This window comes from Bombus vosnesenskii, unplaced genomic scaffold, assembly GCF_011952255.1.
Source record: "Bombus vosnesenskii isolate JDL3184/JDL3185 unplaced genomic scaffold, Bvos_JDL3184-5_v1.1 scf7180000013266, whole genome shotgun sequence".
NCBI classification, from domain to species: Eukaryota; Metazoa; Arthropoda; class Insecta; order Hymenoptera; family Apidae; genus Bombus; species Bombus vosnesenskii.
In genome coordinates this window covers 5,251,074-5,269,508 of record NW_022882926.1, presented here as the reverse complement: position 1 = coordinate 5,269,508, position 18,435 = coordinate 5,251,074, and the positions used below count along the sequence as shown (strand labels likewise).

General features: G+C 39.9%; 1 protein-coding gene across 7 annotated transcripts in view; it reads right to left on the bottom strand.

Annotated features, from left to right (window-relative positions):
• LOC117230344 (5-hydroxytryptamine receptor 2B) overlaps nt 1-18,435 on the bottom strand; it is a 36,357-nt gene that overhangs the window by 13,986 nt on the left and 3,936 nt on the right. For 6 of the 7 annotated variants that reach the window (XM_033487696.1, XM_033487694.1, XM_033487699.1 and 3 more), the window contains 2 exons: nt 10,454-11,376; nt 10,032-10,323 (listed from right to left, as the gene is read on the bottom strand). In XM_033487696.1, the coding sequence (XP_033343587.1) occupies nt 10,032-10,323; nt 10,454-10,813 (652 nt within the window). In that variant the 5' untranslated portion in view covers nt 10,814-11,376. Of the gene's footprint in view, nt 1-10,031; nt 10,324-10,453; nt 11,500-18,435 lie in introns of all 7 variants that reach the window. The other variant, XM_033487692.1, reaches the window with a different exon arrangement.

Genomic DNA, 18,435 nt, shown 5'->3' with positions numbered 1-18,435 from the left:
TACTTCGCCCCTCGATATTGTCGCTAGACTCGACGAAAGTCGAGAGAGGCAAAGTGGCAGCAAGACGTTCAAAGGGACGCTTTAAAAGTGGATCCGTACGATACGAGGCATACTAGCATTCTCGATCATTTGCATTCATCTTGCAACCGAAAATCGCTTCGAAAAAGCAAACGCAAAGTTGAGAACCGATCGATTCGTGAGATTTCGTCGGTATATCGGAAGTTTGGAGTGGAATAACTGCTCGGAACTCGAGAACTAGCGAGCAATTAGTTCATCTGCGGGCATTCCTCGTGAAGGAATTTTTCGAAGCAAAATGGGGAAAGTTCGTGCACGATCGTTGAACTCGAATTTTCTAACGAGCCAGCGATCGTACGCTCGTGGCTAGTTATTTATTTTCCTAAATTGCGGAATTTCTACAACGAAGATGTTCCGCGGTTTTGCGTGGAACTTTCCTTTTTATCAGCAACCGATCAAACCAAAAGGTCATTTACTAAGAAGTTTCAGTTGCTTAATATAGTACCTCCATTTTAATGGCGCTTTCTGTGATTCTGGGAGAAAAATCACTGGTATAGAAAAGAAGTATAAAAACAGAGATGAGATATGTAGTTATCGTTATTATCAACCTTCGTATATAAGGAATAAAGGATATTTGTGAACCCGTTTCACGAGAGATATTTGATGATAAAGCGTTGTTTTTGTATTTCGTCGCTGTATCAGTACTTATCTACTTTATCGTCGATATGTTAAGATAAATGAGAACAAGCTAATGGTATCGCTCATAAATAGCTTGATTTACCATGTAAAATACGATTGGGCATCCAAAAAAGCTGTCAGGAAAGCGAACAGAATAGAATCCCTTGAAAACAAATAAATTTAAAAGGCGTAATCGAGGAGAACGATATTTCGATGAATTTTCACCTGGTAATTTTCGTTTATGCAAACGAGTCATTAACGAGCGGACTCTGAATAATAAAACAAACAAAACGAACAAGGAAATAAAGCAGCAGAAGAGCAATCGGGAAACTCTGATTGCCATCTAATTGGTTTCATTGAAAGTTCGTAAAGGAGCGTTCGAGGCTGTCGAAGTTTTCATTTATAGATTCGCCTCTATAGAAACGAAAATTCGATCGCCGTAAGGCTGGACAAATAATTCGTAGTAAGTAAAAAGCGGATTGGGAGGATACCATTATTGGGAAAATTGAAAGCGGATTGAATTAGATTTCTGGTGCTTTTAGTGATTCCGTAAATCTTTGACTAAAATTTGGTCATTGTGGACACTGAACCCGTGAAATCGTTTCAGCATCCGTGTGAAACGGTAGCCGAAGCTTTCAACAACTTGCGGTTTTATTGGAAATTTCTTTCGTTCAATTCCACTCGTATATCTATGTGTCTCGCCCAGTTTCTGCTACGTCTAACAATTGCCGTTCATACGAAATCAAAATTGTTATAAAATTGATATTTTCAACATCGATCAAATTTTCTAGAAAGTCTTGAGTGCAGATATCACGAGAGGATATGATAGCATTTTGAACGTAAAGATATAAATCGCGCGAAAGAGATTTCCTACAATCTTCAAAAATCGTTGGAATTTGGAGTCCAGTGTTGTGGACATTTATTGTTCTTGCAAATGATATATTTCGTGTCTTAGAATTTATCACCTATCGTATATAATTTATTGTCTATCGATAAGGATATATGTATTTCTTTTCTTTTTTTGTGTGTGTGTGTGTGTGTGAATTCAGAGAGTTGTTGTCGCGGTTCGGTTGGATTCTTTGTCGCGTCTGACTATGCGCTGACTCGTTTCACTTAAGAGCGTACAGACCACAAGGTATGCTACGAGAGACAATTCTAAAACGAATGAATGATGCAACGGACAATTCTTGCGAATGAAATCAGAGTGCTACAACAGACACGGACAAAAATCATCGATCGCTTTGCAATAGTATTGTTTTTCTTACTGCAGCTCCATTACTACGATAAAGAGTGAGATGAAGTAAATGTAGAAAAAAGTATCATGTGGCGTAATCATGTGGCAAATCCTGTTGGTGACTGGAATTGACATGAAATTAACAATAAGAATTTTCCGTATTTTTGTCATTTTTCCGATTTATAACGTCGAGGTATAAAAAAGTTAATCAGTATCTTTGCTCGGCTCGATGTTTCACAGATATTTTGCAGCGTTAGATTTCGACAGAATCACCATTTCCCATTTCGACATATCGAGAATCCCACCGGAACTAGTTCCTTCTCCTATCGAGCAAACAAAATCGATTTACCCCGCAGCTTTCCTGCGTTTCTTTTCGCGGGATTGGAGCTCGTCTTTTCTTTGGCTGGGTTACAGAAGGACGGATCGTAAATGGGTAAAATCAGCGCGTGTCTGTTCCACGATCCCCCTGAAAAGTTGATCACTAGATTCGAGATTCGTCTATTTGATTTCATACCAGTGACTTTCTTCCGATGCTATATCTTTCTGTCACCACCTGCATGATTAATGCTATGATAAAGAGTTGCGCGAAGAAAGAAATTAATTTAAAATTTTTGGAAGTTTCCCAAGAAAGCAACGTTAATATTTTGAAGAAAAAAAGATAATAATCATAAAGACCATTTTTCGAAATTCGAAAAGGAGTCTGTTCGGAATGACATGCGATCTCGTTCAGTAACTGAACTCAGTGTTTCTCTTTCTCATAATATTACGATTTATAAGAATATCAACCCTCTGATAACGTAATAAAATGACGAAGAATTCAGTCTAATAGTTAACACGATTGCGGTGTTAGCGAATAGTGGATTCTCCAAATAATTCGAATTTGAATCATTCGAATTTAGAAGTCTGTGATCCACTAAGCAAAATGACGAACAGTAAAACACGATCAGGACCTAAGTCCTTGGTACAAAGTAGTCGATATAATCGAACAGAGTTGAAAAAGAGGGGCAATAGAGACTTCGACGAGGCCTATTTCGCATCGAATCTCCAAATATCCCAGCAGCTTTCAGCGCCCCTTTTTATCTTCATAGACCCTTTTCAGCCTCCCCAGATGATGGCAAATTGTCTCCGTTCTTAATAGATCCAACTATAGCGCAACTCGGGGTTTCATCCGTCCACGTATCCTCTTCAAACGCGAACTTTATTCCATTTCCCGTTCTTTTGTATTATTTCTCAAATTTTCGTGAAACGTTTCGCATACAACTGATAATTGTTTATTTATTAAAAAGCCTAGCCAACAACTTTGACGAACGACTCGCACGTTAAATCATTGTTTCATGGTTTAACCGTAGTAAACTCGACGATCTCATTATAGCGGACACAACAATAGTCTACTGTGCGTGATACAGTAATTACTGTCGCATTACACAGTCCTCGTATTATCTCCTAAATGGAGAGCTCGTGTGGCTAAATCCAACCGCGACTAAAAGGGGGAGGGGCTGTTAGATATATTAATTGAGAAAAAGTTTCCGAATAAATTAGTCAAATAACTCTATATTAGAATTTTAATTAGAATTTACTTCAAAAAGATGTATCGTCCGAAACTGATAGAATTGAATCCCTTGAAAAACATTCCAAATGATTTAAATTATTGAAATAATTTTAATCGTTAAAGCATTCAACTATCTCTATCTAATTTTCGTGCGAAATTTCGAGTGGTTAAACTCAGTCAGTACATTGCTGCTCGCCTTGTACTTACGTATCTGTAATGTGCTCAGACATATAATTATATGTGACATGTGTGTATGCATGGATGCGCGAGCATCGAATCAATCGAATCATCCTGTACACCTGTTCCGCAGTGTTTCATGGTCACGATACAACGTTCAACCGGATGGATGCCAGATGCTGCGCGTCTTTATTTGAAAGTTCAACAAAGATGTTTTCCGTGGTTGCACGAAGTGTTTATTTAATTTCTTAAAAGCCGCACCCTGTGCTAACGGCTCTGTTTGCAGTGCTTCGTTCTCGAATGAGATAATTCTGGAGGATTTATAAAGTAGAACCGATAGTCGAATTAATTTACAAAACGATTACAGTAGCTGTCGTTGTAAGTTTAAAATAGAGCGGGCTTCTTCATCGATGTTGGAATGCGTGTGATCTCGGAGAAACGAGCTTTGTATCTATTAACATTGACGCAAAAAACGAAAAGGAATATGCAAGGTTTTCAAATGGAATTCACTTCGCGAAGAACTAGCGAACTAAATAATATCGTCGGCAGAGACAGTTTCAGGTCAGAAACAATACATAGGAAATGCATCGACGGAACTTTTTTCAAACTGGGTCATTTAATCATACGACGAACCTATCTAAACGGTCGGAACAAAATCTACATGTACACATTCGACCAAACACATTCCCAAACCCCACACAGTTTCGTGAATTTTAACGCGGCTCCAACTAACGGATGAGTTTGTCGCGCTGCAGAGGAACAGTTGGTAATGTCATTTTGTCATTTCGATGTATTACAATGTACCATTACTGCAGATAGATCATCGAGATTAATATCGTTTAAATTCTGATAAAATATATTTCGCTCGATGTTCGATGAGAGTTTTCAACGATGCGAGAATTCTTTATCATGTTGATGCTGTTTTCCAGTTAAATTGATCAGAGAGTTCTAATTACGGTCAAGCATCAAACATCAAATCTAGATGATGACAACCTAGCATCGAATACGTTCAGCGAGACCAAGTGACGTTCGTCCATCGTGAAATTTCATGCTAATACACTGCGACTCAAATTGCATCGCATAGGAACGTTGCTCATACGATTGCCGCGTTTGAGCAGAATTTCTGCGAGATACGGACGATTCCAGTCTCTTTCAGTCATTGTTCCAGTTACCGATGGAAGAGAAATTCCAGCGAAAAGCCAAAACGTCGCTAACCAGAGAGATTCATCGTATAATACAATGTCGCTTTAGCGATAATGCATCCTAGAAATAATTCGCATCTGTTGTATTTAACAAAATTCAAGAGAGTCGTAGTCGACGGCAAAGTGACGTTAAAGGCAAAAACGACAAAGAGCAGAGGCGATACTACGAAGAATTAAACATTATATTTAATCAAATGCCGCCGCAGTCCGAGCATAGCCCGAGTATTCGAGGCCGTATAACCTGACGTTAGTAGAATGAGTATAGGGTGCTTAAAAGGGGCTAATATTCGTGCAGCCACATCGGGATTAATTAATCAACAAACTCAGAAATCACGCTGCGTTACCCAGCATATACAACCTCTTAACTTTTTGCCCTGATTTTTTCCCCTGTAATTAGAACCCAGAGGCGAAATTTCCTAACCCGGTTTTATTCGAGAAAAATCATATTACCCAGCGACATGTGGATAAACGCAGTGGATACGTGTATATGTGATAAAACGCGCGTTTAAGGCTCGCCTATTCGGCGGCCGGGAAAAATTGAAATAGCTTTTTTTTTGCAGCGTGCCGCGTAATATGCGCGGCAAATAATGTAGCGGGGTTGTAGCTGCGAATTACCGGCAATAGAAAGCACTGCGGTCGAACACCATTTTCTCGGCCGAAATAATGTGAAAGAAGAGAAGCTGCCGTAATCGTGGAAATATAGGCGCGCGTACCTACTGCCCATTCGTAGAACATGCAGTTTGCGAAAGAAGATTTATCGGCTCGTGAAATGTGGAAGATATCACAATTTATGAATTCGCAAGCGTGTGTTTATTTTAAAATTAAGATTAATTTCGTATCGACCGATCTAGCAGAAGAAATTTCGACACAGAGTAAGTTCTTTTTGTCGATCGATAAATTATATTTTTCTTATATAGAAATATATTTAGCATTGGATCAAGGGTAAAGGGCAACGGGTAATCGTAAGGGTAGCAAGACTTTTGGAATCTCTGAAAATGTCCGGATCTTTTCTTCCCGTTTCATTTGGTCGCTAAGGGGAGTTACGCTCACGTTTAACGGGGCGATCCAACATCGACTGACGGCTCGTTTCGAGGATTTCATTGAATCACAACCCGTGGACAGGTTTAATCAGCGTCAGCCTGGACGTTTCTCTGTTTCAGAATTCCTACGAATCACCAGTCGGACTTTAACTATGGACGTTCTGTAAATCTGTTCTCGATGGCCACGCTACCACATATTGCTTCAAATCCACGGACTTGGCAACTTCGTCCTGTGAATGCCTGATTTTTCGCGCTCGATATGTTTGTTAGTTGGACGTAAGCTCGTGGACATAGTACTATAAATAGCAAAAACTGGGACTTTTCTGAAAGGACTTAAAATGATTGAAACTTGTGCCAGCTACTGTTTACGAACTAAGTCGTAAAGCATGGGAACTTTCGAAATCCAAATCGATGAAAATAACTTGGCGTGAAAAGATTTCGGAAATGTTTGACGCGCGAAAATATACTTTATTCTTGGAATTGCAGAAAATTGTTGTAATAAGATAACTGGTCAAATGAAATATGGGAATACGATAAAAATATTTTTAATGAGAATTGGCTACTTTGTTGGATCAGATCCAAATAGATGAATCTGAATGATCGAACGGTTCGAGGGAATTTTACGTTCGCTGGCTAATCGTTGCGAATTTTATTTCCATTTATAACAAACGCAAAAAATGATACGGCGAAGAATCGGCCAGCTGTCTACCTGTAAAAACGAAATATATCTCAATTGTGGCCGCCACGGTGGTCATTTTCACCATGGTTACCCCTTTTTTTGACAAGTCCATTTATCAAGTTCCCACGAACTTCCTCGAAATGCTGCGGAAACGATAAATACCGCTCGGGAATACGTCCGTGTTCCCGATAGCGCGCTGTTTTCCGCCACGGGCCGAGTATTCGCGTGTGCCTCGATAAGGATCAACACCGAGATCGAAATCGTCTTGGTCAAATAGAGAACAAGTACAAAGAAAATTGGAGAAAACAAATTTTCCGGGATTTCGCTGGCACGATACCTGTGTTTGAACTTTCAAGCATCGAGTGTCTCGCTGTTTGCTCGGACCCTATGACATCTGTGTTATATTTAATGTAGAATAAACGAGAGAGTAGTTCGTGCTTTAATTTTCAAGCTACAGGAACGTTGAATATCGCTCAGAAAATGTTTCGTATTTTGCTTCCGATGAAAATGATCAAAAATCGCATACGTTTCGTGTACGCTACATTTAATCTTGTTTTTCCAACTACCAGTAAAGAAAAACGTCCATCGTGTATATGTGTGGCATTTCGACGATCGTGTGATCGAGGTGTGTGCTTAATTGCGATTTATACGGCACTATAGTGAACCGAAGCACGTGATCCAAATTTTCAAGCAACATTTATCCTCGGTTTGGCCATTACGCTGTTTACAGAGCAATTCCACGATACCGTTTTATACCGGCGAACTGGAAAACTTTATGGGTCATCAACACGTTCACCAGATGGTAAACGATAATGGATGGTAATAGATGCTCAAGACCGTGTTATAACTATCTTGTTGGCATATCCGACTTGTTAACAAAGAAAGAAATAGTAAGCTACTGCATGTACGGAATATTTTTTACTCGGAGTTTCCTCAACATATGTGTAAAAAATTAGACTCGTTCTTTTTCCCAATAAGCCTACCGATTGTACGAAACAACGAAACGATATATTTCGTGACACAGCGAGCCTTGTACATCTATGTATTCATTTTGACGTTTATCGTGCAACGGTTACCGAAGTTTTCGTCGTTTCTCATGAGTACAAATACCTCCGGGAAACGTATATCTGACGCGATATCCTGCTATTCCTCCAAGTAAATTTCTCGAACTGCGTTCCCTCGATAGATTTTCTCGCGGACTGCTCGAAATGTTTCGAAGTTACGTATCTTCTGAGAACCGTTTTACAATTGCTAGCAGCGTGAAACTTTATAGATACTGTTTGGTTCGGAAAGAGAAATGGAGTAGGTTGGCGCGGATGGTTGTTTTAGTGCGAAAAGCCGGCATTTTCCGTCAACCTTGATCACCTGGTGCGAACCGTGCCACATATTCGTCTCTACATCTCGCATATCCTTTCTTCTATCGTCTCTCGTTTCTGTGAGTCTCTATCATCGTAGAGCACGCGATTCAGGCCGTGGATCGTGTTGCAAATGTAATCTGAGAGAGGCAGAATCCCGAGCGAGCAAGCGACGTACTGTAACGCGAGTTGTACCAGTCCGTTTTCCGCTTCCGTGACGGTGAGTGAATTTTCACAGTCGACTATATTCGCTGTTTCCTCAAGCTACGGAGAATAAGTTGTCGCGAGAATAAATTTCGGCGCTGTGTCACCGTTCGACTGGAAAAGCTTTTCTTTAAATCTCAAGACGTAGAAACGGAAGATTCTCTGACTATGATACGCTAATCTTCCTTAAACCTTTGCGCTTTGTTCGATTTAATCAGATTTCGTTCGTTAAAAGGGATGATTTTCACTGGCAACGAAGCTTCAATGCAAGGTAGAATTCTATGAATCAGAGAGTCGAATCGTTTGCATTTGTCGAATCGCAAAAGGACTTGGAGATTTAGAAAATCAAATTTTTCCCTTCGTCTTCTTCGTTCACAGTGTTAACTTCAGCGAGAATCATTCGTCAGCAGTTTGAAGATTTGAATTAGAACGCTGTCGAATACAGGCTTTCTTCCTTGTACGAAAAAATGTCAGAAAAATCGAGCGCATAGTTTCTCGGCGACTACGTGATTATCGAAAATAAATTTCTAAATTTCTAGAGCAGATATGTACTTGACACGCACACGGTTCAGCGATTTCTTCCGAGGAAAATTCCGAAAGTTCACAGACGCGTTGAATTTCTTCGTTGAGCTTCGCCCTCAATTTCCCCGTCGGCGACTCGAGTTATCGGTTTTCATCGCTTCGTAATCTTTTATTCTCGCTGGAACTTTCACGCTTTCTCGTAACCCGAAGAACTTTTGAATAGCCTGGAAAAACTGTTAAAACGTACCATAGATCCTGCGTGCTTCGTTAAGAACAATATTCAGCGAGTTTACTCCACTTGCTTGCGTTCTCACGTCTACGCAACGCGACTATTCAACTTTCGGCGTGTTCTCCAGTTTTCTCGACGTTTCCGTTCTTTTTACTTCGTTGTTTCAAAATCGGGCATCACTTTCACTATGGCTGTGAACGAAACGAAACGTTCTGCGAGTAGCGGTAAAAGTGATCAAAAGCTCTGGAATTGTATCGTGATTCGAAGGGTAAACGAAAAGAAAAGGACTGTAAGAAAGGTGATCAGAGTTGTTCAAGCTCGTTGACGAAATTGCACTGAAAGTATACTTTCCGATGCTTTGTTTCAACCGTGCTTCCCCTATTCGTAATTCGTCCGATTTTCTCACGAATCCTCGAAACGATTAAGGAAAGGTTCGAAACGATTCGATCGGAAGACAGCTCGTTAAATCTCTAAGGGAGCTTCGATCAATGGACACGCGCTAGGAATTCCTTGAATACTCTCTGTTTCAGACTTCCCAATGTTCGTTAAGTTAGAGTTTTAGGATACGGAGGAAGTAGCTTTCTACGAACGAATAGTTTTACCTATTGCAATACGAGATTGCAAAATAGATTCTACTCGGATGAGGGAAAAATGACAAGAAATTTTCCTGCTAATGGATCAACTAGCCTGGCCGCCGTAGAACTTCGCCAGGGCCCTAATTAGTTCGATTTAATCGACTGATCGCATTTCCTTTGTTTTCAGCAAGTTGGCACTGTTCCAAACCACCGTTAATGCTTTCCACTGTTCGAATTCGATTAGCGAGGGAAAATGGGAAATGGTACAATCGTGTACGATCTCGAGACTCAGAGCGTTTGAAATAAAACCACGATGGATATTCGTTTGACTATATTTCGAACTGCAAGATACGCTTCATCGCTTCCAAAGCAAAATTTTTATTGCCCAGTATTCATGTAAGGAAATACTGTAATTCCGTTCCTAAAGTCACGCTACTTAGAAATAGTTGTTTGGACATTCGTTGCTACGAAAATAAGCACTGATATTTCGAGTTTCCGCGTATATTTCTGAACGAGATTCTACCGAGACAATAGAAATTCCCAGCGCTATGATATTTCGTGTAAAAACTTACCCAAGAATCCCGGTATCGCGCCTAAGGGCATTACGAACAGGCTAACGAGTAAATCGGCCACGGCGAGAGACAAAAGGAAGTAATTGGTGACATTGTGCAGTCTTCTGTCGAGTCCCACAGCCAGGCAGACCAATATGTTCCCCAAGCCACCCGCCACGATGAATACCGCAACGAAGAGAAAGCTCCAGTCGAAACGGCGGCCCCTCGTCGTCGAACTTAATTTTGTTCTGTGCGAACAAGAGATCGTCAGGTTGTCTGTCGTTACATTCTCCGCTGGCGTGCATTCCAAAATCTGTGAACGTAACAAAAGAAAGAGAAGAGTTATTGGAAAATTCACTGGCGAGAAATTTTTCGACTAACGGCACTCTTTCGCCGGCAGTTTTATAGTCAAGCTAAATTTAAATCTCGTCTTGAATTTTCACCTGATCATCGAAATTCGTCTCATTGCAGTCTCTGAATTTCGGTAACCTGGACAAAAAGACACCCTCGATGCTTTCCAGGCCGCTGAGAACCAACGACACGTTCACATCGCAGTTGGAGTAATCGCAGGGCTTACAGAACAGTGTCATCGATGACGTGAAGGTTCCCTTTTCCACGGTGCACATATGATCGAATTCTGATGAGCCAACCATACACTCCTCGATGCATCCAAGGAAGCTATCGTTACAAGGCAGCTGGTACAGCATCGCAGTTAAGTTGCTCGTCCAGGAGCTTGTCAGGTTTCCCTCCATGTCGTCGGCAATTTTTATCAACAGAGGGTTATCCCGTTGATCAGTGTACATTCGTGTTCTAACGTCATCGACCTGTCCTCTGACAAACGACAGATCACGTCTCACAGACACCGAGTCATCATTGAACTAGGGCACTTTGTCCACGAACGAACAACGCCTCGCGATTCTCTTCACTCGCGATTCTCCGCTTTGTCTTCTATTCCGCATAATTACTCTTTCAAATCACGGCTCACCGTTCACCAGCGCTTCGAACGGTTACGGGACGAGATAAAACTGAGCCAGAATTTTATTGCGCCGATACTATACGCGTGTTACGTGTACATGAAAATTGGCGAAGGTTAGCGTGACACGTTTCGGAAAAGGCGGCCGTCCTTGGCGTTGCTTGCGAATCGAATTAGGACTAGGAAGCACGAAGGGGAGACGCGATCACGATGGTGGTGGACGTTTATTCGGGGGCAGCGGCGTCGGCAGAGTGGCGCTAGCGGGGAGGGCGATTTTCGTAGCTCAGTCAGTTTATGGATTCTTCAGATCTCGCTTTACGACCGGTTGCGCTACTTTGGCGTTCAGGGATCGTGCTGTAGGTTTTATTTGACCTGCTCCCTCGTCTTCTCTACCTAGAACAAATGATGACAGTTTCAAGCTCTCCCAGGAGGAATCGATTTATTGTTCACGGCATTATTAGCTGATGCTCGATCGCGTGTCCAACAACTCGCTTGCCCCGTGAAACCCAGCCGAATCTGTAAAAATGAAGAAGAGGAGAAAAAAAAAATATATTCTGCGAAGAAGAAAAATTGGATCGGGGTTGCTTCAACGGCAAAACCGAAATGGTTGTTTCCGACATTGATCCGTTGGGACCGAGAAGCCAACCTTTGTCGCTTCGGATAGTGGGAATGTTTTTAAATTGAATAGCCCTCGGTTTTTTATTTCCAAGGCCCTTCGATTGTTTTCCCGCCTCGTTCCAGGACGCATGGCATTTCAAGCGTTCCTGGCAATTTTATCGACTCCATTGAAAGTTTCTATTTACCAGATTCGAATAAAAATATTGCAGGAATGCGTTAGTCGAGACGTAAGGAACGATCGCTAAATTAGTGATCGTGGCAAGAAGAGAATATTGTCTCAAGCAGGAATAGCAGACGACAAAAGGCGACGTATAATCGATCGATTATTTTTTCACGGATTTCGTCGAGATGTTCAAGTCATTCTCGATGGTACAGGTAGAATATTTATTGGAGATTACAACATACAAACCGGTAGCTTCGGAAACCGATGGAAACGTAGAATACAAACAAACGCGAAAGGCTACTAGAAAAATGCACGGACACGAAGTATTTTTTTTTTGTGTGTGTGTGTTATGTAAACGACAAATTTTTATTCAGGGAGCAATGTGGCGAAGATTGAAGAGGATATAATAATATTGCATCGATCAGAAATAAGGCGAGCTTAAGGTGACATCGGTGTCGATATGTATCTTGGCTAAATCCGCTCTATAAATCATGCTCGCGGAGGGATGGTGATACGCGACAATACGCCGCCCCATTTATGGATTTCGTTAAACCGTCGCTGGATGTACCAAGAAGATATTGTTTTTTTTTTATGCGTTTATCTTCATCGACACTGCATCGATCCTCGTATCTGTGTAATTCAGCGAGTCAACTTTCTTCGAAAGAAATGGATCCGGCCATTTTTTCTTCGGCTTTAAAACGAACGAAGGGATGACAATGTACAAATAATTTCCTTTTTAAATGAGAAAAGTTTCGAAGTTGAATTACACAATATTGCGTACTGAGCTTCAATATTTGCTACTGGAAAATGATACATGTACAATCTATACGGGTAAATACGGAGTTTAATTTTCTACATTTCAACTAAAACCGTGTCTTCTTCGCGAACTTCGGAATTATTAGCGACGAATTTAGCCTCTTAGTTATGTCGTGTAAACAGTTTCTAATTAACATAAGTTGTAATATTCGCTTAAGGGTTGTAATAATCGCTCGCGAGCAATCCACGCTCGAGAAACGACTCGAACTTCTCACACAATGCATTTCTTGCTCGTTTCCTGAAACGAGTTAATGTCAATAAGTCAAGGTACAATCCTGTGCGAGGCAAAAATACAGAATTCCAATCAACGAATATGCATCAGTAAAAAATAGAATATGTTTAAACCCTCTTCTAATTTGCGTTTTATGCTGGAAGCATTTAGTACGATAGCATAACCACCGTGGAAAGTCGACTAATACAACCTTCTTTTGTTCTTTGAAATATCTTGTCATGGTTTTAAAACATCCCATATATGAAGTTTAATAACGATAGATGTGGAACACGATGAAGTGCAACCCCTGCCTCTGCCATAAATAGCCCCTTCCTGAAAACCGTAACGCTTTACGGAGGAACACGTAATTGAAAATGATGCGAGGAATTTTTATTAGAACCGCAGTTGAATTCCGAGAAAAGAATGTACGAAAATATGTTTCCAAATATGATTTGAGATGATAAAGCAAGAGCATCGTACAAGATTTTAAGCTTGTGCGAAATTCAGTGTGAGTGTGTTGGAGCAAATTTTACGTGATTTTAAAGCGTTTATTGCGAAGAAATAACGTTTAAGATCGAGCTTGGAGAGCGAGGATTTCGAAAAATTCTTAACTCGCGTTAATCTTGAAATGACATATTTAACGTCACGTGTTTTAACATCATAAATTACCAAACGATTTATCTTTTACTTCACCCTCTTCCATTTCACGAATTCACTGGTGATACGAAGATGTGACACTCGGTCTCGTTTACGTAACTCTAATTATACAAATTCGAATCGTTTTTATATCTAACACGTAACCATCAACGTCTCCGGCCAGACATTACACCTCTCATGAAATATTTTTTCCAGAAATACATCTCGTTAATCAAAGTGTGAATCATAGAAGCTCGTAGATCATATTCTGTACGGATCATTTCTTTTCGCGTTTCACTCGTGCTCCATTGAGAACGGATGCTCTAAATATCAAGAGTCATGCCTCTTTGACGACGGCTCATTTCTCAAATATCAGTCGCGATATTTCAACTTGATACTTGAGAAAATGTCTCGGTAACGACGGAAAGTTGCTTTGTTTGTGGAGAAGACTGGTTTCGCGAGCTCGCGGTTCATTTCACACAGTACCTTAGCAAGATAGTGGTCGTCTTGATTGAATCAACGATTTCCTACAAAGTTTTCTCGTTTCGCGGGAACTTCCTATCTCATTTTTGTATGTTATTGGCCGCTACAATTTTTCTATTGTCCGAGCAATCGATTAATTTTACGGATACAAAACGAAGATATAAAAATTGGAAAAAACTAATCAAAGTACGAAACGTAAGCTTTAAGCCAAGGATCTCTTGAAATTCTGTATCGAAGAAGCTGTTTCGTTCCTCTTCCGCTTTCCTCGGTATTCCTGAAACTTAAAATCACCGTTTTCCTATTAATGGCACGACAAGGTAGCAACGAATGCCTTGAGTAGATTCCCAAATTCTCCGAAAATCTATTCGTCGAAATCTCCTCGTTAAAGATTGATCGTGCAATATCGTGTAATCTCGACGAAGATATCGTCTCAGTATTCTATTTCTTCGTTCTTATTTCATTTAAAAGCTTCTTTTTATCGAGGGCGATGCTTCCTTTCAGCTGTCTCCAAGAAAAGACACAAGCATAAATTACACATCGGCGTAATCCTACCCTTATTGATGCTTCGCCATGGGAACCTTTATGAAACGCTCCTTTGTTCCTTCATCCGAGTGATTGACAAAGCTTTATCCCCGAATTTAACACGAGCCATTGTCTCGTAAACATCATCCGGAACAACAAAAGTTGTGTGTTCGTGGTCGCAAGGTCTCTTTTAATGAACACTGCCAATTTCAGTGGCAATAATTAAGAAATTTGACAATGCAAGATGATAAAATGGAATATATATATATATATATATATATATATAAATGCTAATTAAAAAGACATTAAAATAATATCGGGCAACAAGATGCATTCTTATTGTCACTTCTAATTATCTCTTCGAGAATTTACGAAAAGTATTTGACTGATTATCGACTCTTCGGCTTTCTTTTCTAGGCAGATAAAACATTCTTTGATGTTCTCCTTAGCGGTGCAAACAACAGGAGTGGGAGGCAACCGCCTTTTTATTTCTTTGATCCTGTTCGAGTTGGCATTTTTAGTTACTGTTAATCAAGGCGTCTAATTAAAAGTGCTTTGTTTCGAATGTAAAGTTTTCTGAATAGGCAAATTGCAGATTGATTATATCGAGATTGAAATCTTTTATCCTTCAGCCCAAGGAAAAATATATATTTCGACATTTATCGGTCAAAGGGTCGTTATTTTTTTCATTTTTAATATAATAATATTCGTTATATTTATTTCGTTATGATACTCTTTAATTTTTGTATATTTAATACGATAAGAATCGCCGAATGAAAAGCATATATTAACATAGTATTAATTCAATTAAATGAGTTCCCAGAGTTATTAAAGGCAGCAATTTTTCCCTCCCCTTTCGCAAAATCCTCTATTCAGCCTCCATTCACTGTATCACCTGTTCATTTCGCTCCGCAAATTAGTATCTGTTGCGTCCTCCAGCAATTAATGCGATCAGATTCTGTGGAAATCAGCTGGGAATCCGAACCTATCTGTTTCACGCTTAAGTTGCGTTTCTAATTGTGAACAGCACGGTCGATGTTGAAAACCATAACCAAACTAAAGTAGAAATATCAGAGTAACCGTATCGATGAAACTTCCATTCATCGATATATTCGACTACCAAAATTTTTCATTTTTTCCAATAATCCTGCCACACAATTTCATCCTCTCTAAAGAACATTTAAACATATATTCCATTCTAAACCGACGAATGCATTTGAATCGTGGATTACTCTCGAGGAACGAGGAACAGACACGAACAATGCATCGACGAACTATAGTTCTTCCGCAATGGCGCAAACACGCGAGTTTCTGAAATTTCCGTGCGGTTAGAACATTAGCTGGGTTATCAATTCTCGTTAAAATATACAGACGCGTGAAATCGTCAGGCATATGGGGCGTAAAAACACCGCGTCGCGCTAATGAAATCGTCGAATTCGCCGTTGGCAAAATCTCTGCATTAGAGTCTATCTGCCACGCGTTAATATCGAGCACCGATAAATCGCTGAGGCATATCGACGCGTTGTCATTAATTTGTACGTTAACGGAATGGTCAGCGGGAACCTCGTTCGACGCCATGCCCAGCCAGTGAAATCAATTAAACGGTGTACGGCGTTGAGTTGGAAAATTTGGTGAAATATTGTTGCCATTGGTATACGATAAAATCAAATGTGAAGAAAGAAAAATAATAGCGAGGCGAGTGCTGCAACCTTTTAGAGGAATCAAAACCAGAAAGATAATTCTACATAGACATTTGGAGATATAGCAATGCGTAAATGTAATAATACAGTAACAAATATACCAGATATATAATACGAAATATAATACGAAAAGGAAAGCAAATACGTCAAATACGTATAAAAATTATAGAAACGAGAAGATTCAGCTTTCTCGATAGAAATGCGAAGAAACATGTTGAAAATCCTAAAATAGTTTGCCAAATGAAACAACATTTTATCGTTGATTCCGTTCAAAGCCAGAAGAATCACAGCGGAGGAACGATTTCAATTGTACGAGCATCGTCGTTCGCCTTACTGATAGCAAAAGGATACGTTGTGCTCCCTTTGCTTTAGTTATTCTCTCTACATTCACACCATTTTTCACTTGCATATATAGTTCGAGACAAACGTCGCGAGAATTACGGTCTGCTACGACGACAAATTGTTCCAGCTTGTAGGAAAAGCATGTCCAAAGGTAGAAAATCCTAAAAAATTTATACGCTCAAAGCCTCACGGATAGTCAACTAGAGACGTCGTCTCTCGTAGGAATATTTTTCATTTTCTATGTTATCGTATGTTTAAAAATTCCTTAATAAGTTTCTCATACGATCAGTAAGCAGAGTTAAACGCTAATATCCCTAGAAAAAGGATTCGCCAACTTTAACGGACTAGTTCAACGATTGCAATTTCCCAGCGATACACTTTGAGCTTCCCGACTAGGACCCATGAAGCGTTCTTAAACGTCTCATCTTGGAAATTTCTAATTATGAAACGCGTTTCAAGTTGCCCGTCTCGTAAACGTTTCTCGCGGAGCAACTCGCACATCGTGTTTAATTACCTTTGTAATTATCGCGGCGACGAATATAGACGTAAACAAGATTCCCAATTTTGCAAAAACTCTGGTCAATTCGTTCGGCGCGATAAACTCGAGATAGTACACGTTACGATTCCCTGTATCCAATTGTGAGAATTCCCGATGTTATTACTTTACTGTCAGACGTCGCGCAGACGAGTGTCTGAAACTTGCTCGTACGATCATCTCCACCGGTTAAAATTTTGATTAATTCTATAAGATCGTGACGAGAGGAGAAATAACGTTAAGAAAGGTAACATTTGGAAACAATGGTGAAATAAGTAGCAGACGTTTGTTCGAACAGAATGAACACTGTTTAAAATTGAAGATAAAATCATGATTAATGGCAACAAGGATCCCAACATGTCTTTATAATAGCTCGAAGGTTTGTAAAAATCATGCAATATTTCTTAAAGATCGATTGCGATTGTAAATTAAATTGTATTATACCATAGGAAAATTCTCAGCTGTTTCTCGAAAATACTCGAAAAGGGAAATATTTAGCGAAGATTTTCATAACTCTACACGAACGAAGAAAAGGGTCATAAAGTGATTGAAAACGAGATGAATCGTGGTAGATCTAGAAAAATGCAGGCTTGCGAATAGACGCGCTATCACGGGCAAAGTGCATCGGCCGTTCTGTGTCAGTGCTGTATGTAGGGGGCAAAGCTTGAATTTAGCTGATTGGACATCGACCGATGGGAACGAGATACGGATGTAATTTGTTAACGGGACTACATGGAAAATAATACGACTCGATAACGAGATATGATACACATCAGAGCAGGTTACTAAGGCCAATGACAGCGTTTCGTGTCACGATGGATTATTCTGTTCCTGTCTCCTATCTCTTCCTATTCATTTATCGGGTATTTATCCTTTTTAACTAGCACCAATGTGACAACTAAACACGGTACACGCATTTGTAGAATTGTCGGAAAACTGAAATAAACAGAATATAGCGAAACGATGGGAAATATGGTAACGGTGCTGGAACCTACATTTTAGATGTAATTCAAAGAATAAATTTCAGTTTAAATTTGCAAATTTACCAACTATTTATAGAAAGTCACTCGACTCGTGCACTCTGTTCCTAATACGTGAATGTATTCGTTAAGTTTCTTCGCGCAATCTCTTTGAAAGATTAAATGCTCGTTAATTAAGTTCTATGTATTAACAAGATAAAGGTCACTCGACTCGTACTAAACATAAGGGAATTCTTTTTCCTCTGCTTCTTTATCGTTACTATTCGATTTTAACTGACATACCATGCCAATCTGCATATTCATTCGGAACCTTTTTAGAAACCCAAATCGAGCGAATCGAGAATGAGATACTTTAAGTAATCAATACGAAGCAAAACATTTGTAGATCTCGCTATCGCTATACAAAGAATCGTACTTTCTTCGTTTCACCGGAGAAGAAAATTCAT